The 27,836-nt window shown below is 28.4% G+C and overlaps 1 protein-coding gene across 3 annotated transcripts; it reads left to right on the top strand.

Annotated features, from left to right (window-relative positions):
- The first annotated feature begins 10,223 nt into the window (after positions 1 to 10,223).
- On the top strand, positions 10,224 to 26,807 carry LOC130675105 (uncharacterized). 3 transcript variants are annotated; one of them, XM_057480598.1, is made up of 5 exons: positions 10,224 to 10,957; positions 14,232 to 14,497; positions 21,852 to 21,992; positions 24,083 to 24,220; positions 24,882 to 26,807. In XM_057480598.1, exons 1-5 carry the CDS (start codon positions 10,570 to 10,572, stop codon positions 25,095 to 25,097), a joined length of 1,149 nt encoding a protein of 382 aa, XP_057336581.1. In that variant the 5' UTR covers positions 10,224 to 10,569; the 3' UTR covers positions 25,098 to 26,807. The 3 variants fall into 3 exon arrangements, with proteins under 3 accessions (XP_057336581.1, XP_057336580.1, XP_057336582.1); XM_057480597.1 differs by having other exon boundaries at positions 10,228 to 10,957; positions 21,852 to 22,001; XM_057480599.1 differs by having other exon boundaries at positions 10,232 to 10,957; positions 14,253 to 14,497; positions 21,852 to 22,001.
- Positions 26,808 to 27,836: the final 1,029 nt, after the last annotated feature.

Below are 27,836 nucleotides of genomic sequence, written 5' to 3'. Positions count from 1 at the left end.
TACGTTCATTGAACTTTGTTTGAATATTTTTTATAAAATAATTATATACAAAAAAAATGTTTTCAAAACCACAATAGAATAAATTTAATTTAAGTGAAATTAATTATTCATTTAATTGCCAAGAATATTTAGCATTTTTATTAAAATCCGAACTTTAAGCTCCGGTATCCCGGAGAATTTGATCTCGGGTCTAGCCCATACAAAGTCGCTGTTAATGGAAAAAATGCCGTAGAGCGGCTGATGTCTGACTGCCGTCGCTCGGCCAAGCATTGTCAATTAGAAATGGCCCAAACCTGGTTACCAGCAGCCGTTTAATTTTTTATCACGATAGCGTAGTCAATTCGAAGTGAGTTTTTAATGAAATTTTTTAATGCATAAGTTATGGCATTACTGGTTTCATATCAGAATATGACTTCCCGTAAAAGAAACGACAGTCATACGACGCCGCCGATAGCTGGCCAATGAATGGCTACTTATGGTCATGTATTAGTTTAATCGATCTATTGATATGTTAACGAGTTAAAAGCACTCACAGCTTAAAAAAATATTTTCCCGTGTTATTTGAATGGGAAATTAAATTTTTCAATGAGCTAGGTCTGTAATCGACATAGAATTTTTTTTCTTGCTCAAAAAATTTTTTTTGTGTTGAACTCTAATTTTTTCCGCATGCACTTGAAAAAAAAAAGTTGCTCTGAAATGACGCACCCTAGTGTACATAATAATTAATTAATACTTTTAATTTATTAATTTCAAGAAACGAAATTTCTTCAGAAGTTTTTCGTCTATCATATTGACCCATTTTGTCTATATAAACCTTGACTTTTTTCGTTCAATAGTTTAGTCAGAAAAGTATCATGTTTTCCAGTGAAAATAATAATATACCGTTGACTCATACATGTACTAATAGACGCTACACATTTTTACAACAATTCGAGAGCATTCAGCGTATAATACTAGTCACCACTTAAAAATTATTCTACTAATTTATTTTACCCACTCAATAAATACAAGGAAATGTTTTTATTGGATTTTTTATTTTCTCATTTTTTTATCATTATTGTGAAAATAATAAATGGAATTGTAAAGGACATAGCCGGATAAGAAAGCTGAATTATCGGCCCGCACGGATTTTTCTATCGGCAATTCGGGGGTTGATTTGATACCAAATAAAAAAAAAATCAGTCAAAATTTCAGCTCTTAATCTCGAATAAATTTTAAGTTATTCAAAAAAAACCTACTTTTCGAGGTTTATTTTATTTTTTTTTTTTTCAATCATAAAATTCGAAATTAATTAATGGCAATTTTTTTCTAAATACTTACAAATTAAAGTCATGAAAAAACAGTTTTGTTGTGATTTTAAAAAACTATAGCTTTAAAAAGAAAATCAATTTTCTCTTAATTTATTGTAATTTATTCTGAGCCTAATTAATGGCAACTTAAAAAACATAGAAAATATTAACTGAATAAAAACAAATATTTTAACCATAAGTGGCTAAGGAAGCCATTTTTTTAAGTAGAGTCTAAACAGTTTACGTTAGGAGGTACGATAATTGAATCTGTGCTCTAATTATCATGTAAGTAAAAAAATTTAACTAAAAATAGATGGATAGATCAATATTTAATTGAAATTTATTTTAACAAATTTATACAACATATTAAAATGAGTTTTATTGTTGAAATTTGAGGCTCAATAACTACACGGAAAGAAAATTATGGCAGCGGTTGCCATAATTCTGTGAAATTTTTTCCTATACCATCATAGGAATTACGATCATAAATTATGGGAGCGGTTCCTATAATTATAGGAATGTTTCCCATAATTATAGGAATAGTTCCTATAATTATGGGAATGATACCCATAACACTATAGGAATGGTTCCTATAATTATAGGAATGGATCCTATAATTTATAGGAATACTTTCTATAATATTATGGGAATCATTCCTATAATTTATAGGAATGGTTCCTATAATTTATAGGAACCATTCCCATAAATTATAGTAACCATTTCCATAATATTATGGGAATGGTTCCTATAATAGTATAAGAACTATTCCTATAATATTATGGGAATGATTCCCATAATGCAATTGGAATGGTTCGTATACCATTATGGGAATAGTTCCCATACTATTATAGGAACCATTCCCATAATATTATGGGAATGGTTCCCATATTATCATGAAAAAATTAATTTAAAGAAGTGTGGTAATCACTTCTACAATACACAGAAATATTATTAAACATAAAAACAAAAATTCAAACATTAAAAAAAAAATCGTATTTGGCAAAAAAACATTAAAATTTTTAACAAGAATTTTTTGTCAGCACAAAACATTCAAGAAAATTCAAATTTTGGGAAATTTCTACACTATTGTGCAAAAAAAAAATTTTATGATATTATAGGGATGGTTCCCATAACATTATGGGAATAGTTCCCATAATATTATAGGAATAGTTCCTATACCAATATAGGAACCACTCCCATATCATTATGGGAACCATTCTCATAATGGTATGGGAACTATTCTCATACTATTATGGGGATGGTTCCCATAATATATGGGAACCATTCCTATAGTAGTATAGGTACTATTCCCATACCATTATGGGAACCATTCCCGTAATGCATAGGAAAACTTCCCATAATTTTCTTTCCGTGTAGGCTCAATTTTAAAGGAATGGTGGAGTTGTTGACCCTAAAATTATAGCACTTTGAGCGAGGTTATCTGTTTAATTACATGTCTATAAAATGCAAAAATAGCAATATTTATAATTTTTTCAAATTATTTTCTACTAATATTCATAATGCAGTGATAAATTAACATTTAATATTCATTTTTAAAAATAAAAGATCATAATTAGATCTTGAAAGTACATATTCTTGGAGTGATAAAATTATTGTAAAAATAATGTCAATTTTGATAGTAATTAAATTGTTATGACTCTTTTAGTTGAATAATATTTTTATTATGACAAAATTAGTTTTTTTATGGTTTTTTTATTCAAGAGTTTAAAAAAAAAGACAACGAGCTACGATAAAAAATAATGAGAACAGGAGCTAGCTGAAGTGACTTCAATTAATTATATTTTAAATATTGAAAAATTATGTTTTTGTTACAATAAATATTTAATTTATTTATCTGAATAATAGTTTTGGTTTATTGAAACTTGCTAAGTACTTCATAACCTAATCATGGTTTGTGTAATTTGAGGGTCAGAAACTAGGCCACTGTGAGGCTCAGAAACTGCGGCCTGAAAAATTCTGAGGGTCAGAAACTAAGTCTCTGAATGTCAATTTTTGAAATGTCAATTTAAATTATTAATTCAATCCAAAAAATTATTTTACGCGCATGCCTTTACTTGACAAATCATAAACTAGTCGATAGAATTATTATTTTTCTCATTAAATTAAATCTTTCATTAATTATTACAGTATAACCCCAACCGGCAGTTTAGAAAGGTCAGAAACTGGGCCTCTTACCTTAAGTAAACATTCCATTTTTAAAAATATGCAATTTTTTTAATTAGGTGATAGACAACTGAAAATTTCCCACACTTGAGCCCATGTGTCCCATTGTACAGACTAGACAATAATCCTCAGTCTCATACCATCTAATCTTCGTTAAAAATCAACTTTTTTAGTCAACTTCTTGAACAGATTAATCCTTTGTAATCACCTTGAAACGACTGTTTATCTGACAATTCATATATTTTTATTTTAAGTATACAAAATAATATGATCAAATTCACTAGGATAAATTTGAATGAAAAAAAAAAAAAAATTCACTTGTTACACATAATTTTCGTCATATGGTGTAACAAGTCACTGACTTAAAAATAATCATGACTAAGTATAAGGAATACTTTCGCCGGGAATTTCAGTCTGACCCACGTGAGATTTTATATGTATGACGTTTTATCCGAAGAGAGATCGATAGTAAGAGAAAAAGTGAAAGAAATTATTCATCAAATTTTTTATTTTATTTTATAACCCGCCCCAGGCGCTTGTCATCATTTACCAAAATAAATAAACTGTCTATTAGTCCATTATGTCACATTGAATTAAATGGTGCAATAGTAATTAATACGATACTTAAGATAATTTTACTTTAATTACAGCACGTACGGCAATAACAGCATTATCAAATCATAATAATAGTTATCTTAATATTTGATAGGGAAGTACCCGGTCTAGCAGGTTTGTGCCGGTAAAATAAAAATTAAGACTATAATTAACTGATGGCGTCTGCTTGTCTGCTAGTTAGTATCTACTTAATAGTTTAGGCTATACTATTTTAATATATTTGTTCATTATAAGCCAACTAGCAATTTACTTTTGAAAATATACGTAGGCGTCAGATTTACCATAAGACACGGCTACGATATCTTGAAGATTATTTTTTTCATTTATTTCTAAATGAAAAAGTTAAGTTTGGAAAATTAGTATGTGAGGTCTATGGAAGTTGGACTATAAAAATAGGGTTCCGATCGATTTTAAGAGTTTGGCATTAAAATAGAAATCACTAGAAAACAAAGCAGAATTTGAAAAAAATTTGTCAACAATAATTTGTAGGAAATAAAATTGTCTACAAAAAAGTATTAATTACATTTTATGATAAGTTTGATAGTTTCGCCAAAAAAGTAAAAAGATCTCGAAATTTATTCTTTCTTGACTTCGAGTTCCAATAACTTTTGAGCAGATGGATTCCCAGAGAGGAAAGTACCACGGGCCCAGGCTTGGCCCAACTTTGTAAAACCTTGGGCCAGGCTTGTAAGCCAGTCTTGGCCCAGCCTTGGTAGAAGCCTGGAATGATAATCTCGGGCCAAGCCTGGTTGCCATCGGACGGCCAAGGCTAGGTTACCCAGTATTGGCTCAAGCCCGGGTAATCATTGTAACGGCCAAGGCTAGGTTACCCAGTCCTGGCCCAAGCCTGGCTTGCCATTGGATGGCCAAGGCCAGGTTACCCAGTCTTGGCCCAAGTCTGGCTTGCCATTGGATGGCCAAGGCTAAGTTACCCAGTCCTGGCCCAAGCCTGGGCCAATATAGGTGTGCCAAAGCTAGGTTCCCCAGTGCTGGGCCAAGTAGGGGCCCATTGTTCAACTCTGGCAGCTCCTGTATGAGTTTATCGAAAAATGATAAGAGACTTTTTCTGTAGAGCGATGAATTCCCTATAAAAATGTATGCTGGGCTTATTCGTACAATGAGCCACTGCCGAGGTACAAAATTCCAAACTAAAAAAATTTTTTTTTTCCATGTTATTTAAATGGGAAATCAAAAATCACGAAGCGCTACCTCCTAATATTAATTAAGAGCTCAAACTTTACCAGAATTTTTTTTTTCTCATCCTTAACGATATTTTCACGGTAACGAAAGAAAAAAAATTAGTTCTTTTTTTTGGCGCACCCTAATGTATATATATACTTATGATAAATTAAATAAACAAATATATCTATTCATAATTTATATGTACAACAGTCGCAAATTAACCCATTAGACATAAAATTTTTGTTGTGTAATTTTTCCTATAAATCTACGCAGAAGTAAAGCTGAAAATATTTCTTTGTCATTTGTTAGAAATAAAATATAAGATTATATAAATCGAGGAAAATTCTCAACATTAGTATTCAAATAAAATAAATCAATGCTTATACATACATATCTAATCTTCGCCATGCATAACAATGTTATGTATAAGAGTCATTCCACCAAATAAAACTTTTTTTGGAGTGTGACCCCCGCGGATTTTGTTCAAATTTTGTGGAGTGATTCTCTACATCAGAATAAAAATTCCATGAAGATTTGAGCTCTTAATATTAAGTATTAATATTTTTAAATTTTATTTTATTTTTATTATTTATTACTTTTTTAAATTTTTCATTCATTATTTGCTAGAGTAAAAACGTTTTCTATAAAAATACAAGCATTGCACTGTTTTTGTAAAAAATTTTCAGCTTTTCGATAAAAATATACATTTTTGATTATAAGTAATGGAAGACCCTCAAAACTTTGATTAAAGTGAAAAAAGTGATTTTTCTGGCCTTGCGACAATTATTTTCAAATTTGATATTTTTTTCTGAAAGATGAGAATTTTGTACAAAAAATATGTTATTTTGGTGATAGAGATATTTATTGTTTGAACGTAAAATTTTATTTTTATGAATTAATCTGTAGACGCATCAGTAAAGACCGGGTCTTTAAAAAGTATAACTTACAGTAAAACAGCAGCACTCTTTAGATGTACAATTGAGTATGTTATGTGCATTTTTTGGCGATAAACTCAAATATAGAAACTTGAAAAATGCCTAAGAAAATATTTTACCTTTTAAAAACAATAATAAAATTTATTATTGTTATTTTATAATTTATTTATGTTCAAACAAAAAATAATATCGTCGCCAAAATGACATATTTTTTGTAAAAAATTCTCAGCTTTCAGAAAAAAATATCAAATTTGACGTAAAAATTGTTGCAAGGCCAGAAAAAAGAGGTATATATTTACCAGCGGTCTTCAGTAGATCCACAGAAGGTCTATTACAGCATTCTGGCAGATCTGTGGTATGATCACCACCGATCTTCAGCAAATCTACCATAGATCTACGATTGCTTTTTGATAGATCTGTGGTAAATTTCCCACAGATCCATCAGAAAGCTATCACAGATCTATGGTAGATTTGCTATAAAGATCTGTGGTAATCACACCACAGATCTACCAGAAAGCTGTCATATATCTATGGTGGATCTGGTAGAAATTAGTCATAAACATCAATCGTTGGTCTCTTTAAGCTACCTTAGATTTGTGGTTGATCTAACAAATATCAGTTAAAAGTATCGCGTTGCAGGTGCTATTAAGGCATAAAGATCGTCATATTCTTTTCAGGTACCCGATAATCCTTAGCACGTAAAAAAAAATATTTGTTTTTGATCCGACAATGGTTTTTTATTTAAAAATTTACAAACACTGATCTCACTCATGTTTTCGCTGTTGTGATTTCTGAGATCGGGCGTCTAAAAAAATTTTACAACAAAAAAAAATTTGTATTTATACTTAATTATAGAAATAAATAAAAAAACGAAATGTTTGCAAAAACGTCCCAATAAAAATCTATCGACTTATAAAAAATATAAAAAACTTTTTTTTCTGAAAACTTTTTGTTCAATCTTTTTTACGTAAAAAAAAAACTTCAAATAAAGAGAGAAAATTTTCAATATTAATTTTTCTAGATGTAAATAGGCTAATTTGACAAAGCAAAATTTTATACGCCCTCATGCCTTTGGAACTGATCCATCAGAAAGTTGTATCAGATTCGCGGTTGATTTATGTCTCTATAAACAGTTCAATTATGGGATCGTTATTTGAAATAACCTATTTTTTTATGAAAATTCACCGGAATATTTTAATCAAATTAAATTATACTATCATCATCCTTTCAGTTTATTAAAAATAAAAAAATACAGTTGTCTCCCCAGAGAAGCTGACCATAGACCTCTCATAGATCTATCACAGATCGATGGTAGACTTTTCATTGATCTCGGATATTAGATCTACCACACTGATCGAAAGGTTATCTTGGTTCAAAGAGAATTATCTTGAGTCAAGAGAATATTTAGGAAAATGGAATAAATCTTGGTTGAAGAAAATTTTCTCTTAATTTTGATTATTTTGATTCAAAAAGTTATGTTTTCGACCCAAATGGGTTAAAGTTTTAAGTTAAAAATATATGATTTTAGTTCAAAAAGAAAAAATATTTAAAGAAAGTAAATTGTTTTTTGAATTAATATTTTGAATTTCTTCATTCATGTATATTGAATATTTTATTCTATGAAATTTAACTTCTCTACGTAAGGAGTCAGATTTCTTAAACCAACTAGTGGCTATTGCTTGAAACAAAAATAAAAAAAATTCAAGTCAAGAAAATCAAGCTCTTGGTTTTTTTCCATAGCAGCATTCGGATAACAGGAGCACTCGAGTCTATGCAGCTTCTCTACTTCGGACACTACTTTGTGTATGCACGTAGACGCCCGAAGATCCCAAAAAAATGAAACGAGTCTGTTCAGCGCTGGCGCCGCATATGTGCAATTATATGTATATTACACACCAATATTCTAATAGTATTAGTTTATTAATTATACAATTAACTAATTCATATACATAAATTGTTTTGAATTGAAGTGTTCGGTAAAAATGTAAGTTATTGTAGTTATTAGTCATTATATCTGGTGTTTTTCCTGATTCACGTTAAGTTAAATGGTGTCGTTTCAATCACAAAAAAGTAAGTTAATTATTATTTATGCTGTTTTTAATCATATCAGATACTCAAGTTTGTTATCATTTCTGATCCTAAATTTATATAAAATTGTTTCCTTTTTAGTGTGGTATATATCATGCAGTTGATGTTGTCGATGGAGCCAGGATAAATAACCTAACCTTTCATTTATTTTTGTAACAAAAAAAAAAATTTTTATTGTAATAAAGAATCAAAATATATTTTGATGATTAATTGTATATACTCTGAAAATTGAATTTTTAATAAAAACAATTAATTTAAAATTGAACTGAATTATTGTATTTTAAAATAAAAGTATTTTTTATTTTACGTTAATGTATAATTTAGTTTTAAAATGAGTTTTTTATTTTTTTAATCTAAAATTAATTGTTTTCAGATAAAGTCTACATTTATTTTGAACTAAATGTTATCAAATCTTTAAATAAATTAATTTTTACTTGGAGTAAGTTAAATGTGCCTCCGTTTAAAAACTCGATGTATCGAAATGAATCGATATCGACTACATTCGAGAGAACGATGTTTTTAGAATGAGTTGGTATCTTCTAAAACCAAGAGCTAAATTTTCTTGAGCCAACCAAGTTGTTTTCTTGTTCGGAGAAACTAAAAACATTTAAAGCAAAAATTTATATTTTTAAATCAAAATTGAATTTCTTTATTGAAGAGCTTTATATACTCTAATTAAAAAAAAAAAATTTTTTTACCAAGAGAAAATTTTTTCAAACAAGAAAAGAGGATATTTTAATTTAAGAATTTATTTTTGGAAACGATTTTCTTCTTGACCCAAAAATTCCTTTTTTTGTGTGCACCAATCTATCGCAGATCTATCATTTCTTGTACGGGCTTAACTATACTTTTCTGTTACTGTTAACTAGTATCATATATTAGTTAACGAAACTGCAGTTGATAGTGGAGATCTCATTCAACTATGTTTTTTATCGTTCAGAAAACCATTTTTTTCTCTCAGTGTATATATATTTATGTATTTTTTTTTTATATTTCTATAAATTTTTTATGGGGAAACTACTGTTATTATTATTATTATTATTATTATTATTATTATTATTATTATTATTATTATTATTATTATTATTATTATTATTATTATTATTATTATTATTATTGTTATTATTATTATTTTGTAATAATAAATTGTAACAAAAAAATAAGCAAGAGTATTTAAATATTTGATTACGAAGTATTTAAAGTTAACAAAAGATATTGTTTATTATTGTCAGTGAGAAATAAAAACAAAATACCTTTAAATTTGTATAGGGCGCGGTTAAAAGCTGACGGAAAGTTTTATATAAATATAAAATACATTATATGTATATATATACATATTTTTTTTAACATTGAGTATCTATTGTCATGAGCAATAATATAATTGTCCCGCAAAAGAGGTTTACAACGTCAATTATAAATTGTACAATCACTAAAAAACATAAAAACCAATAATCATAATAACAATTAATACCGTCTATTTATATTGACGTCAACATTTTTAAAAATAAATTCAACTTCCTGCGAGACATTAATAACGGAAAAATGTATATCCTTTAGGAATAAAAAAAATCTAAAAATAAGACATTATTTTATATCGGAAAAGTTTAGTATTATCCTCAACTACACTCATCACCTTGCAGTAGTGGGGTGAATATACGTATACTATATTGGCGTACGACTTTGTAGGCAAGTAGTGGGGGTAGTTGGCCTCTTGTCGGGAGTTATGAATGAGTCTACAGATGAACGACACGATGTAGTATTAAAATAAAAGTAGAGAGGGATTCTGACTGTCCAGTAATTTTACGGGGAAGGGATTTACCCATGCTCTGTTTGTTGGTAGTGGGGATAAGGGTGTTATTTCCTACTCCAAAACTTTAAGGAACCACGTGCTTTACTATATAAACACTGTCCGTAAAATTACATTATTTAGTGTAACATCCGTACCCAGACCTCTATATATATATAAGTACCTGTAAAAAAGAAAAAAAATCTTACTCCCGCCTATATCCTCCTCCAATCCTCAACTTTGACGCTACTACAGGACACCCTTCCTCCTCCACTCTAAAACTCAGACTTGTCTTCTCTCTTTCCTTTACCTCTACTCCCCCCCTCATATAAGAATCAGTGCATGCCGTGTACGGGAACCAGTGCTAAACGGATTGTGATTCTGTGCAGACTATTTTTGTTTGTGGATTAGCTGTCAAATGACAGTTTACATATATTTATATAAATTTTTTTTCGTTTAACCAATTATTAGTGGTTGTGATTGCAATAAAATGTCTGTTACGGATACGGTGGAAATAGACAATTTTATAATAATGGAGGCTATCATGAAACGCGATCAAAGGACTACGAGTCATCGTGTTTTTAATAATTATAATAAAAATAATAACAATAATAATAATATTAATAATTATTATTTTTATGCTATTGATAATTTACATAGGACGTTTTGTAGAAAATTTTCACGAGTGTATTCTTCTAATCAAAGAAATATTTATAGTAATAGTAATAATAGTAATAATGTGGTAAATAATAATAATAATAATAATAATAATAATAATAATAGTAGAGTTGAAATTGGAAATTGTGTTGATTGTGATCCTATTAGACATAATTTTAATTGGAGATTTAAAAAAATAACACGACCTACCACGTGGTTAAGTAAGTTTATTTTTATTTTCATTCGTCTTTCAAATTTAATCAACAGAAAAAAAAAATTTCTTGAAACAATAAATTTTTAGTGATCGACGGAAAAAAGTTTTTTTTGGCAGAAGAAATTTTTACTTCTGAGAAAATTTTTTGCATTGAGAATTAAAAACAAAATTTCTTGGTGCAAAAATAAAATTTCATTCTGCCAGAAATATTTTCTTGCCTCTAAAAAATTTTCGTACTTAAATTGAAAATGAAAGAAACAAATTTTTCTACGGAGAAAAAATTTATTGAGGCAAGAAATTTTCTCATATCCCAAGAAATTTTTTTAAAGTTCTTAATGCAAAACTTTTCTTGAGCCAGGAAATTATTTTGTCTGTACCTATTAGAAGTGAAGTAAAAATTTTCTTATTTCAATAAAAAAATTATTTGGTTCAAAAAAATTTTTCATGAATGAAGAAAAATTTTTTTCGAACCATCAAAATTTCGACTTTTCCCACCGTAAATCTTCCAAATTTATTCCTCACTTCTCTCGCGAAGCGTCGAGTGATTTCGTTAATTATTTTTTTTTGTGTAATTAAAATTATTAATTAACTAAATAATTTTTGTACGATTGCGTATTTCCACGTGCCTATCAACATAACATTAAAAAAAAAAAAACTACGGCGGAAATCGATTGGCGCGCTTTTTAACGGCCGGAAAAGCAACGAGTCGTGCTTCGATTAATTTATCTCCGTCGTCGGTATAAAGTTCCTTAATCCACAAGCGACAATTTTTTTAATCATTCTACTAACGTTCTTTTAACATACATATATACTTATATACATGTATATACACACATTTATACATATATTTTTTTTTATTAAAGTAATAATAAAATTTAATTGACATTTAAATAATTATAGTAAATTCGAAAATCATTAGAAAAGAGAAATTTTACGAGGGTTCACTTTCTTTTTTTTTTTCGTCCGATTTATTGATTTGCAAGACAGAAAAAAAAATTAAGAAGTGAATTTTGATAATTATTTTCGTTTATAAGACAATTGTGGCATCGAAGTGTATATGGTATTAAAGTATTCGCGATGCGTTGTATTTTGTCTCGCACGCCATTCTCTCGGGTATATAGTAGTATGACTTGACGTCACGTTCGGGCGAGCCGATGAACGAATTAGTCATCGTATGTAGTAACGGTCTTTGAGTCTACTGTAGCTTACACATATCTATGACACTTGTATTCAATTATTAACATGACGATCTTCGGGAAAATCCCATGTCTCGGAAATGTAATCAACTTTACATCGATAGTTAGGAAATTTATTGTTAAAAGGAATGTTTCAAAGGAAATTTTATTTGTTATTTTTAATTTATTAAGAGTAGTTTTTTTTTATATTTAATTTGAGAAAAGTGATTTTGAACTGAAATTTCGGAAAATGTAGAACGTTTTTTCTTTGGAAATTTAAAAGTGAAAATTTTTAAAATGGAAAAAAAATGATTTTCTTAAAAAAAATTTTTGATTCAATAAAATCATTTTTTGGAAAATTTAGTAGTTTTTAAAAAAGTATTCTATTAGATAGTAACTAAAGATTTTTTTAAAAGTAATTTTCATGTGAAAATTGTATTTTTTTCAATCAAAACTAAAATTACGAGAAATTTTTGCAACTGATTTCTTAAATCAAAAATGAAATTTTTTGTGCTGAGTGTAAATTTTGAAAAATTAATGAAGCCGAATTTTATTTCTAAATAATTTTTTAAAAATTTTCATGTTTTACAAAATTAATATACGACAGTCTTTGAACAATAACTTTTTCAGACCGAAAATATGAAAATTAATTTTCTTTGATATTTTTAAAATTTAATTTTTTTCTAAATTAATTGACCAATTTTTCAAATTTTCAAATTTTATTAAGATAATAATTGATAAAAAATCGGTAAAAAATTTTCGGGATGAGCGCGGATGAAATCCGAAGTGATATTTACTCCATAGGGAAATTTATTTTAATTTTAAAACTTAAAACTCCGTATGTAGATTAAAAAATTCCCTCGAATTTTCCAGTGTATAAATTATTTTCACACAGAAAAAAAACCGGAAAATTCAATTTCCAAAATTCAAATTTTTTAATCCACTTTACAGAAAAAAATAACTTTTAGAAATGTCGAATTTTCTTTTTACTGAAAATTTCCAACTTAAAATATTTTTAGTCCAAAAATTTCCAGATGTCATTCAAAATCATTTTCTGACCAACAGAAAACAATCAGAATTTTTTTTCAAAAAGTGAATAAATTTCAATTTTCTTCCGTCAAAAAAATCATTTTTCCTTAAACATGAAATAAATTATCCAATGAATTTTATTATTGTACTACCAAAAAAAAATTTTTCTCCAAAAGTTATTTTTTTTCGCCAAAAAATTTTCTATTTTCTCCTTTCCCTATTCAAATAAAAAAAAGACAATTTTTTTCTGACAATTAAAAATAAAAAAAAATAATTCGAGATGAACCAAAGGAATGCCACCACCTGTTGCGCTTTAGAACGACTCCCACAGGTGGTTTTCTTGTTATGTATCCGAACTACGTATTTTAATTGTAAAAAAAAAAAAAGTTAGTAAAATAAAATGTAAGTGACGCGATGATGAGTTGGGTTAAAATATATTAAATTCACGACCTACCGCAATGTGTTTTCTTTTAGTAGTGTCGTAGTCAGTACTATGGTAGTATATGATCACGTTATAGAGATAAAAGAGGGAATTTTAGTTGAAGATAAAAGACAGAAAATACGATTGTAGTGACGGCAGTACATGCTTTTAAAACTGGACCTGATCTTTAAGTATCACCAGGACAATAATGGAGTATAATTGTCCCAAGTAATGCGAGGACAGTGTGCCATTACTGCATTTTTCATTTTCTTATAACCATACACTGTACTTACGATGCCACTGTAAGTTTAATACTCTGCATTACTTTTTTTTAACATCCATTTTGTCCCTGGCGGATTTTACAAAGAATTTATTGTGGAACGCCACCACCGTCGTCGTCATCGTCAACGTCTAATGTTGACTTATTATATTTTCCTTATTGCACATATATATTATTGTCATTCTCATGACAGTTCCGTTGCCTTGAGGTAGGATTACACGACTGTAATCATCAAGCATTTTATTTTTTTTCATTTGATGCCAATTCACTTTAAAAAAAAATGGAAATTAAAATTTAATTTATGAAGAGTTTTAAAATTAATGATAAATAATTTAAGATTATTATTATGAATGAAAATTTTTTTAATGAATAACAGAATTTATTTGTTTATTGCTAGGGCTAGCAGGCCTACTGATACTATTTCTGATAATATCAGTACAGGGTAAACCAACACCATCAATGGCATTTCATAGTCGACTTTATCAGTCAACTCCTAAATGGATAAATCCCTGTGGTGAGCCAGCTGGAAATTCGGATGGTTCTATTTATATGGAGCCACTTACGGACGAACAGTTATTAGCTACTGTTGTAATACAAGCTAAAACTGCACTTGACCATGCGAAACTTTTTTGTGATAAATATGTAAGTTTTTTTTTCTTTTTATTAAAATTTTTTTTTCGGGCTGATTTATGTTAATCTATATCTATAAAGAAAAAAATTAACTTGGATCAAGGAAATTTTTCAATTGAAATGAGATTCTTAGTTCAATTTATTTTCCTATTTCAAGAAATTAAGATCAGTTAATTTAAATTCTTGTTTCAAAAAATTATTTTGGATTACAAAATTAGTATTTATGCTTCAAGAAATTATTCGAGGATCAACTAATTGAAATTCTTGTTTCAAGAAATTATTCTCGGATAACAAACCAGAGTTGTTGTTTCAAGATTATTCTTGAATCATTAAACAAAAACTTTTACTTTAAGGAATTATTCGTGGATCAATTGATCAAAAATCTTGCTTCAAAAAACTGTTCTTGAGTTGAGTAATTTAAATTCTTGTTGCCAAAAATTATTCTTGAATTACAAAATTAGTATTCTTGCTTCAAGAAATTATTCGAGGATTAACTAATTGAAACTCTTGTTTCAAGAAATTATTCTTGGATTTTTAAATCTGCATTCTTGCTTCAAGAAATTATTTTCGGATAACAAACCAGAGTTGTTGTTTCAAGATTATTCTTGAATCATTAAACGAAAACTTTTACTTTAAGGAATTATTCGTGGATCAATTGATCAAAAATCTTGCTTCAAAAAACTGTTCTTGAGTTGAGTAATTTAAATTCTTGTTGCCAAAAATTATTCTTGAATTACAAAATTAGTATTCTTGCTTCAAGAAATTATTCAAGGATTAACTAATTGAAACTCTTGTTTCAAGAAATATTCTTGGATTTTTAAATCTGCATTCTTGCTTCAAGAAATTATTCTCGGATAACAAACCAGAGTTGTTGTTTCAAGATTATTCTTGAATCATTAAACTAAGATTTTCACTTCATGGAATTATTCGTGGATCAATTGATCAAAATTCTTGCTTCAAGAAACTGTTCTTGAGTTGAGTAATTGCAATTTTTGTTTCAAAAAATTATTCTTGAATTACAAAATTAGTATTCTTGCTTCAAGAAATTATTCGACGACCAATGAATCGAAGTTCTTGTTTCAACATATTATTCTCGGATAACAAACCAGAGTTCTTGTTTCAAGAAATTATTCTTGGATCATGAAACTAAAATTTTGACTTAAAAAAATTAATCGTGGATCAATTAATCAAAATTCTTCTTTAAAAAAATTATTTTTTCATTAACTAATCAAAATTATTGCACAAAAAAGTTCTTTTCAAATCAATTAATAAAATTTCTTGTTTCAAGAAACTGTTCTTGAATCAATTAATCAGAATTATTGCTCCTAAAAATTTCTTTTGGATAATTAACCCGAATTCTGGTTTCCAAAATGATTCTTTGATCAATTAACTGAATTCTTGCTTCAAGAATAAAGAAAATCACAGAAACTCATTTTCTGGAATTAAATTGTTATATTTGTTTCAAATCCCAAGCACTATTAGCCTAAAAAAATTACTTCTAAAATAAAAAATTTTAATTTTCCGAGTGATAAAAAATAATTAACAATTCCATAAAACTCTACTTGGTTCAAAAATCAAATTTTATCAAGCAAAAAAAATTTCTTGATTGAAGTATAAATATTTTTTCAACAAAAAAGTCACCAACCAAAATATGAATTCCACGAAAAAATTTTCTTGGTCCAAAATTTTTTTCTTCCTAATTTTCTTAGCTCAAATTAATTCTTCCTACACCAAGTTAATTTTTTTTTTAGACTTGATTTATAGAGTAGACTAAAAACATGTTAAATCAAATAAGCAAGTTTATAATTTATTCAGTGCACGTAAATTTAAGTTATGCTTATTACAATAAAACAAGCCGGTTTTTTTTTATTTTTAAAATAATCAACATTATAATGAAAAAAATAATTATATTATTTTTAAGTTATGGGAAATTCCCATACCAACTGGTTATATATTTATTATAATATATCATCATACCGGAAATTCGTTAAAACTAATGTAAATACTTAGTTAAGAGTTAAATACAAATCGACTTAATGTTTTTCTCGTTTAACGTCTATACATCTGTATGTTTAATATTCTGATGTATATAATAGTATTATGGCATAATCGTCGATTAGATCATCCAAGACAATTTTACATCAATGCTATAATAGAAATAATAATAATAATATATATATATATAAAAAAAAAAAAAATTAAAAAAAGGGAGTCTTTGTATGTTATCTTGAATGTACTTATGATGAGACAGGTGTAGCATTTATGATACAGACTTCTGTGGCGACGCACTGTCTGCTGTCGGATTCTTACGTCAGCTTTTACTATAACTTATCATAACATTTTTTTTTCTTAACACTCAATTATAACTTTTTTTCTCTTTTTTTTTTGATTTTTTTTAAATAATGAAAGAAAAGATGAAAAAAAAAATTTCTTAATAACATCGGAAGCTGTCTAGCTTTATCATCAGAAACACACTGACTGCATACTAAAGTGCAGACCGGATATACGGATACCGGCGGTATTTTGTCTTTGGCAATAAATTCTTATATTTAATAATATGTATATTTTTTCAATCAATATATATTAGAAATTCGAAAAATTTTAAGCTATGTTTTGATTATATAAAATTTTGTAATTAAACTTATGAAAAAGTGAATCAAAATTTTTTAGTTTTGAACTTCCGGTTCGCGGCGGGTTTTGATTAAAAATAATTATAGCTGAGTGTCTGAAATTAATTGATTTTTCGGAAATATGAGGTGCTAATAATATATTGATACTTAGATATTTTGTCACCATATTTAAGGGGGTCGGCTTACATTAGGTAACAAATTTCAGCACAAAGGGAAGTCAAATTTAGTGATTTGTTATGATATGGGGAAGGAAGTTAATAATTGTACTAGGGGTGTGCGAATAGTTTGAACTTACGAATTATTTTTATCAAATCGAATAGTAATATTTGATTCGAAATTTGAATTGAATAATTCGAATGTATGAATTATTTGAAAAATTCGAAGTATTAGAAAAATTTGAATTATTCGTAAGTTTCAGAACTGTTCGTCAAATTTCGAATCACTCGGAAAATTTGAATTATTTGGGAGTTTTTGAATTATTTGGTAAATTCGGATTGTTCGTAAGCTTTCCCTTTTTTCAAAAAATTCAAATTAGTTCGGAAATTTTTTTTATCTTGAATATTTCCAATTTCAAAAATGATCAACTCAAAGTTCATAATTGTTTCAAATTTTGAAGCTCACGGTCTGAACTTCTTTATTCAAAATTGTTTTTACACCTCAGGTCTCATTTCCTCCTTAAATTTTTTACAGACTTCCGTGCTCTGTAAAATAATCTAAGTCAGACTTTCTATAAGTCATAAAAATATATATAAATTAATAAAATATCGTAGTTGAGAAAAAGAAAGAGATAATGGGTCTAGTCGTAAAATATTGTGTCGGAGCACCGGATTGAATCCTTTTATTTGTTAGACCCAGATTATATTCCCAGATTGAGGGCTGGTATTATCGTAAAATCGTGTTTAATTATGTATAAGTAAGACTTTGGTCATTCATAAAAAAAAAAAAAAAAAAAACTAAAACTAAAACTAAATAAAAAATAAAAATAAAATATATTATAAATAATAACCGGTTGACGCGAAAGTGTAGTTGAGTTATTTCCAAGGTTGTCGTGTTGTTGGGTTTACACACAAAGTAAAGCGTTAAAAATTTCTTTTCTACCTTTTTTTTTACCTTGGTACCTAAAAATTTCGTAATTTACTGGGCGGCATAAAGTCAAGCCAATTTAAACATCCAAAAGGACTTTTAGAGTTTAAGTAGAGAAAGAGTAAGTTTTAGAATGAGAGTCAACGCGAGCAGACTTAGTCACAGTTATGTAGAGTTCCGAGGGCTTTTATTTTTATTTTATTATTTTTTTTTTTGAGTAGACCACCATCGAAGGATTTGCTATTGAGTGCAAATAATGAAAATTATGTTTTATTTATTAATGGGTAATTTTATTTGATATATATATATATATATATATATATATATATACATATATATGATGAATGTATAGTACGAGGATAATTATATCAGGTGGCGTTTTGACAGATCAAATTATAACGAGCGCACGAGTTTATCGGAATTAATCGCAAGACGTTGATAAGACATTTTGTTAAATGATACGCGTGAGTCTGGTTGACTTAGTAGTACGTCATTTTATATATATATATATTTTTTTTTATTCAATGGAATTCATTGATATTTATATCAATAATAATAAAAAGAAGGAGAAGAAGAAGAGAATGTATAAAGTGAAATAATCGTTTTATTAATGTATTTGTAACTTGAGAGGTTTTTTCAATGAAAAGTTTTTTGCGTAGATTGATTTCTTATGTAATTAAATTTATATGGTGGGAAAAAAAAATTTTTGAACTGGAGAATTAATTTAACAGTTTGAAGTTAAAGAACTGTTTATTGAAATAAATTCAGGCAGAGTAAAATTGACGGTAATTATTACGATATTTTATGGGGGTGGTTTTCGTATTGAATGGGGGAACTTTTTTTTTTTTGGAGTACGGATTATGGGGATAATACTTATGGAAACCATGATTATTATAACTGTGGATTTGGGGTCCATTTCTGTACGACGGACATTGTTCTTATGGAATTCTGGTAATCGTCTGGCATCATTGTGGTAATTTTTACTGTACCGATATGGGAATTATTTTTATATTATACGGTAGATATTACAAATGATATAGAAACATTTACCATAATAGACTAGTAATTATTACTATTTTATGACAGTAATAATTACTAAGCTATTATAATAATAATCACTGTATTAGTATGGTAATAATTACTGTATTTTTAAAGTCACCATCCTTATGATATTAAAAACATGAAAATTATGGTAATCATTACCATACTACTGTAGTAATAAATATCATCCTATTATAGGAATTATTCTTATGGAACTATGGGAAGTATTCTAATACTATTATAGCAATGAAACTATAATAACGTGCGAATAGTTACTATACTATTATGATAATTATTACAATAATATTGTGGTACCCATTTCCATAATACTAATTTTTTTGAGAATGATAGTCATCATTACCATAACATTATGCTAATCATTCCTTAATATTACAGTAATTCCTATCATGCATAATGAGAATGGTTCCAATAATACGTAGGATTTATTCCTACATGCTCTTAGAAACGATTCGAATGTGGATATAAGATTGTTTCCCATGTGACTATCGGTACTATTCTCATGAGTATGGTAATCATCACCATGCGATATAAGAATCTTACCCATAGGAATAGTATCTATAATTATGGTAATTTTTCCCAGAAATTATGGGTGTTTATCACATAATTCTGAGTAATTATTACCTTAATATTATAGGATATAGGTCCATTATAGGAAAAAGTTCCCATAAGTATAAGAACAATTTCCATCATGATGGTAACAGTTCCCATATTGAATGTGAAAGAATTATGATAAGTATGACCATAATATTATGGTAATTGTTGACATTGTACTAAGGTAAACGTTACTATAATATTATGGTAATGGTTACCAGATATTATGGTAATCGTTACCATTTATTTTGGTAACCATTACCATAATGTTATAGTAATCGTTACTATAATATTATGGTAACGTTAACGATATATTATGGTAATGGTTACCATATATAATATATATATGATAATGGTTACCATATATATGGTAATGGTTCCTATGAAATTATGGTAATGGTTACCAAATATTATGGTAATGATTACCATAATATTATGGTAACGATTACTATAATATTATGGAAATGGTTACCATATTATATGGTAACCATTATCACAATATTATAGTAACCATTACCATAATGTTATGGTAACCATTAACATAATATTATGGTAACGATTACTATAATATTATAGTAATGATAACTATAATATATATGGGTGCCGTTCCTATAATCAACATTTCAAGAAAACCGGTTGCCATGCATTATACACTGTAAAAAATCCGGAGTGAATTCGGAGTGAAATTAAATCCGAATTCACTCCGCATTCATTCCGCCACTCGGAGTTCCGGAGTTTTTAAAAAAATCACTCCGCATGCGGAGTGAATTGGGAGTTTTTTTTTAGCGGAGTGATCTCGGAGTGACGCGGATTTTATTACACTCCCAATTTACTCCGGTCCAGAGTTTTAATACTCAAATAAATTTATACTAATTTATATTAAACTGCTAAACGATGTGTGTGTGCGTGTGTCCAAATGTGTGCATGTGTGCAAATTTTTGCGTGTGTGCAAATGTGTGCGTGTGTGCAAATTTTTGTGCGTGTGTGTAAATGTGTACAAATGTGTGTGTGTTCGATTGTGTGCTTGTGTGCAAATGTGTGCGTGCGTGTGTGTGCTAGTGCGCGTGTGTGCCTAAATATGTATGTGCGTATGTGTGTGCATATCAGCTGATCAATAATGTAATACGCGAATTTTTACTTCGATTTTATTGAGTGGAGTTATATTTTATTAATAGTATTTTCAAAACTCCGCTCCGGAGTGAATTTTACTCCGGAGGGTTTAAATTAATAAAAAATCATCTACTCCGCGAAAATTTCCCTGCGGAGTGAATTTCACTCCGAGGGGAGTGAATAATTAAAAATTCATTCACTCCGCATTCACTCCGCATTCACTCCGCATTCACTCCGGATTTAATCACCATTCACTCCGTGAATTTTTTACAGTGTAGGAACCATTCCCATAATATATTGTAATTGTTACTATAAATTTCTCTCCGTGTAATAGGAATAGTAACAATTATTTCTTAATTTCTCAGTAAAGGTCCATTTAATCTTAGGTTCAGCTTTTTTTTAGTTTTCAATAAAATAATTCAAGTAATAAATACTGTACTTATATAAAAAAAAAAAAATGAATGAAAACTCGTTCGAGATGAAAATTATCTTACCACTTAAAACACTTTTTTTTTTTGTTACAAAAATATTTGAATATGTTTACAATAGTTATTGCACGGTTGTAACTATATACTATTTAACACCTTGAATTAATAAATTGAACAGTATATCAAGTTGAGCGGATGTCAGTAGACGCGTGCCGATTAAATGTATGCACTTGTCAGTTCTCAGTAATTCACTTATACATATAAATTGAATTAAATAAAATGTCGTGGCGCCAGTTAACATTAATAATAATGTTTAGTCACCGATTACAGATGATAAAATACTTGGTGTCTCCCTTTCTGCTTCCACGTATTTACGCATTAAATAATTGTGACTAACTCTACATAACAATTATCCAATTTAATTTTTATTTAATCAACATTACTTTTATTTATTTCTTACAGGTCAAAGAATCGTTTGGATTAAATATGGCATCAACGCACTCGTCGTGGAAAAGTTCTCGTTATGACTGGCTACCTGGTTTACAGGAGATACCCAAGCAACTCGGCGAGGACTTGTCGAAAGAATACTTAGACAAACTTGAGGTGCGGATGGTCAGTACACACATCATCATATGATGCTTATTTATTTTTTTTTCTCAGCAATCATCTTATCATTCATCAATTTTGTTAATTAGTGCCCTGGCAAATTCAATTAGACCGGAATATTTTTGCATAATTTTTAATTTATTGTATGGAAATTATATCATGTTTACACTTTTCATTCATACGATTAGTAAACGAATTTAAAATTCATATTATTCGTAAAATTGTGTAAAGAAATTTTACTACTAGGACATTTCACCGTGACGATCAAAACATTTTAATTTATTTTGAGAGATACTTTTAACTATTACATTTGTACCTGAGGAGCTTATAAAATTCTTGTGAAGATCTGACGGAATCCTTGTAAGAATATCATAGGATTCCTGTGAGCATTCTATGGGATTCCTGCAGAAAACTCATAGGATCCATGTAAGAATCTTATAGGATTCCTGTATAAAACTTATAGAGTTCCTGTAAGAATCTCATGGGATTCCGGTAAAAACCTTATCGGCTTTCTGTAAGAATATAATAGGATTCCTGTGAGCATTCTATGGGATTCCTGTAAAAGATTTATGGGATTCCTGTAAGAATCTTATAGGATTCCTGTACAAAACTTATAGAGTTCCTGTAAGAATCTCATGGGATTCCGGTAAAAACCTTATCGGCTTTCTGTAAGAATATAATAGGATTCCTGTGAGCATTCTATGGGATTCCTGCAGAAAACTCATAGGATTCATGTAAGAATCTTATAGGATTCCTGTATAAAACATAGAGTTCCTGTAAGAATCTCATGGGATTCCGGTAAAAACCTTATCGGCTTTCTGTAAGAATATAATAGGATTCCTGTGAGCATTCTATGGGATTCCTGCAGAAAACTCATAGGATTCATGTAAGAATCTTATAGGATTCCTGTATAAAACATAGAGTTCCTGTAAGAATCTCATGGGATTCCGGTAAAAACCTTATCGGCTTTCTGTAAGAATATAATAGGATTCCTGTGAGCATTCTATGGGATTCCTGCAGGAAACTCATAGGATTCGTGTAAGAATCTTATAGGATTCCTGTAAAAATCTTATGGGGTTCCTGTAAAAGATTTATGGGATTCCTGTAAGAATCTTATAGGATTCCTGTACAAAACTTATGGAGTTTCTGTAAGAATCTCATGGAATTCCTGTAAGAACCTTATCGGCTTTCTGTAAGAATATAATAGGATTCCTGTGAGCATTCTATGGGATTCCTGCAGGATACTCATAGGATTCGTGTAAGAATCTTATAGGATTCCTGTAAAAATCTTATGGGGTTCCTGTAAAAGATTTATGGGATTCTTGTAAGAATCTTATCGGATACCTGTAAGAATATCATAGGATTCCTGTGAGCATTTTATAGGATTCCTGCAGGAAACTCATAGGATTCGTGTAAGAATCTTATAGGATTCCTGTAAAAATCTTGTGGGGTTCCTGCAAAAATTTTATGGGATTCCTTTAAGAACCTTATCGGCTTTCTGTAAGAATATAATAGGATTCCTGTGAGCATTTTATGGGATTCCTATAAGAATATCATAGGATTCCTGTGAGCATTCTATGGGCTTCCTGTAAAAACCTTACTTTCTGTAAAGAGAATCCTGTAAGAATCTTAAAAGTTTCCTGTAAAAATCTCATGGGATTTGTGTAATGATCTTCCAAGATTCCTACAAAGATTTTATGGGATTCTCGTAAGGGTTTTATGGGATCCCTGTAAGAATCATACACAGTTTTTGTAAGATTCTTACGGGGCTTTTGTAAAGATATTACAACATTCCTGTAAAAATCTTCCGGGATTCCTGTAAGGATTTAATGGGATTCCCGTAAAAAATCTTAGGGGATTCCTGTTAGAACCTTGTAGGATTCCTATGAGAACTTCTTATAGGGATTTCCGTAAAGAATTTTTCTCAAAAAAATTAGCGAGTGGGTATAATGGTTACTAGAGATTACTATAAAAAATTACCATCGAAAACAATTGAAAAAAAAATATCGGTATCATTGAATTTGCTAGGTTATATTTATTCAAAAGAATTTGCTATAAATAAGGTTTTATTTTCTTTCAAATTCTAGATTGATGATGCATTGATAAATACATACGAGTACATGCAAAAATTTGCAGTAGGCTTAGAGCAAATAGCTTGGGATCAGAGAGAAAACCGACTGGCCTTTCAGACGCAGTTTGAAGAGACTGAACACAAACTCCGTTCTGTAAGTATTTAATTTTCCTTTTTTTTTTTTGTTTTCTTTCATTGATTAATAAAAAATTAACAAGTTTTCAATCCTTAACGATCACTCTTATGGCTTGAATCATAACGGTAACAGAGTCTTTAAACTTCTTTCTCTAAAAGCTATAGTATCAGTTTTTGACATAAATTTCAATTTTCAGTTCTAAAAAAAACATTGACCAAAAACAGTAAAAATGACTTTTTATGTAAAAATTAATATAATTTTCTTATGATTAATAATTTTTCTAAATCTTTCAGTAAATATTTGCAGAATAAAATAATTGTATCTTAGAATTAACAAAAAAAATCCTAATTTCCTAAAATTGTATCCGTTTTTGTAAAAAAAAAAAATAAAAAATGAAAAATTTTCTATCAATACTTAAAAAGTTACTAAATAAAAAGTATAATTGGTTATTTGCAAATATCTCAGTAAATAGTAAATTTTCGGAAAAATTTTCAAAAACATCATTTGTAGCCCATTGAATTATCTACAAAAATGGTATCTTATATTTTTCCTAAAAACTGGATAGTTATAGAGATATTTGGAGTTCAAATTTCCTGAGGATTTCGGGTTCTTATGCGACCGTTAAGAATCAATCGAAAGATAAAAACTAATATCATTTATGACATATGTACTTTTTCAGGTCCTATGTGAACTACAAGTTGCAATGGTGGAACGAGGGGTAACTCCGCGTCCTGACGTAAAACGTGAAACAATGTCTGATGAATTTCGGGCAGTGGCTTTATCAAATACTTCCCGAAGTGTACGTGACTGGTTAATTTTCCGTGACTATATGAATGGATTAGAGTACATTGTACAAGTATTCAGTCATCTTAAAAAAAATCTTGAGTCTTCTTGAGGATGGCAAGGCGGAGTAAGTCGGCGTAATAGAACAAGACGGCGATTTATTCGTTTCAACCATTACAGCAACAACAACAACAACAAATACAACAACAACAACAACAATAATAATAATAGTAATAATAAACGAATATTAAACATAAATCGTCAAATTGTATTATCACCATCGTGATTTTATATTTTTCTTACATGTCATTTTGCTTATGCGATATAGTACTTATTTTCGATAATAAAAAATATTTATAAATTTTGAAAGTTAAATTATATACACAGAGAGAAATTTACGGTAACAATTACAATATAATATGGGAATGGTTCCCATAATGCATGGTAACCGGTTTTTTTAAAATGTTGATTGTAGGAACGGCACCCATATATTGTAGTTATCATTACTATAATATTATAGTAATCGTTACCATAATATTATTGTAATGGTTACTATAATATTATGGTAATGGTTACCATCCTGTTATAGTAGTGGTTCCTATAATATTATAGTAATTGTAGCCATAATATTATGGCAACCATTACCATAATATTATAGGACCCACTACTATAACAGGATGGTAACCATTACCATAACATTATGGTTACCATTACCATAATATATGGTAATTATTACCATAATATTATAGTAATCGTTACCATAATATTATAGAAACGATAACTACCGTATTTATGGTAAAGGTTACCATATTTATGATAATGGTTACCATATTTATGGTAATGGTTACCATGGTTATGGTAATGGTTACCATATTTATGATAATAGTTACCAAATTTATGGTAATGGTTATCATATTTATAATAATGGTTACCATATTTATGGTAATGGTTACCATCAATGTAGTAACCATTATCATAATATATAGTAACTATTACCACAATATATGGTAACCATTACCATATTTATGGTAACCATTACCATAAATATGGTAACCATTACCATAAATATGGTAACCATTACCATAAATATGGTAGTAATCGTTGCTATAATATTATGGTAACGATTACTATAATATTATGGTAACCACTACTACCACAGTATGGTAACCATAATATATGGTAACTGTTACCATAATATTAAAGTACTCGTTACTATAATATTACGGTAATGGTTAACACATATTATGGTAATGGTTACCTTAATACGATGGTAACGATTACTATAATATTATGATAACATTTACCATAATCATTACCATAATTTTTTTACATGCGATAAGAGAACTGTTACCATAATGACGGGAATTGTTCCCATACTTATGGGAACTTTTCCCAGAAAGTATGGGCCAATATCCCATAATCCCAAGTAATCATTACTATAACGGTATGGGATGATATTTCATGAACGAACTTGGAACGTACTTGGAACCATAAATCTTTCTCTGTGGACATTTGTATTAATCGATTTTAAAAATAAGAAAAACAATAATTATTATTTTAAAATTAACAACCGCCGACATTCACCGCCGTATGTTCAATATATATATAAATATAATTTATTTAATAAATTATTAGTAACATTTATAATTTTAATTCAACACTCACTTATTTCTGCACATATTTAATAATACAAAAAAAAATTTAATCCAAAGATTGAATTAAATTTTCTGATGTAAATAAATCACCGCTAATATTAAAAAAAAATAATTTTGTATATAAAATACAAAATGTACGATTCCGCAATTAAATTGTATATTTTATTTAATTAATTATTATTTAGTATAAAAATTAAAAAAATAAATTTTTTTTTTAACATTTTTTTTTTTTTTAAGATAAAAATATGTAATTTTTATTATTATTTATAAAAAACATGTACAGTATTTGCTAGATAAAAAATAATCGTCAAGTAACACGGATATTAATGCCTGATAATATTTATTGACTAACTTTTAAATAAATAATTTAATAAATTAATTAATTATTATTTCTAATTTCATATAATTATTTATTAGTACAGATTTATTTATTTTTGTAAAAAGCTTTACATATTCCGTGATAAAAAAAAACATCGATTATTTATTGTAATCATATAAAATTCTTTTCTCCTTTCCATCGAAAAAAAATTAATTAATTTAAGTAAAACTAAATGACACTGCAACAATTTTTTTTTTTTTTCGAAAATTTGTAATTTAATTTTGAACTGACTACCTCTTAGCAGTCATGCTCGTTATTTTTTTTTTAACGTTAATTTGATGAGCTACTGTGATTTACGCACAACGAAAAAATTTCTTTTTTTGAAAAAAAAAAAAAAAAAAAAAAAAAAAAAAAAAAAAAAAAAAAAAAAAAAAATTATTGGAGCAGTGTCAGGATTTACATATTTATTTTATAAATAGAAATGCTTGTAATTGAGTTAGATCATTCCATAAACGAATTTTAAATTATAAAATATATGATATGTATAATTATTATTAATTTAAAAAAAAATACCCATTGTATAATATTAAACCAAAGACCAATATAATTAAGTATTTTTATTAATATTTAATCCTTTTCCTGATGTTTAAGTAAAAAAAAAATGAAAGAAAAAAAAACGTGGGAGTTACCATGGAATATATTAGTCTTGTAAGTTATTTGAGAGGAAATGAGTGATGTATGATGATCCCGACGTGTGTACTTACTTATATATATTTCAAGATGTTTCGAGCGTATGTTTTTCTGTGTGTTTACCAACTTTGTTAGCTCATTGTCATCGGACTGTGGTAATGCCGGTACTCTGGACGGTCACTCTCTG

The sequence above is a fragment of the Microplitis mediator genome, chromosome 9 (genome assembly GCF_029852145.1).
Source record: "Microplitis mediator isolate UGA2020A chromosome 9, iyMicMedi2.1, whole genome shotgun sequence".
NCBI lineage: Eukaryota > Metazoa > Arthropoda > Insecta > Hymenoptera > Braconidae > Microplitis > Microplitis mediator.
This window is presented reverse-complemented; position numbering and strand designations above follow the sequence as displayed.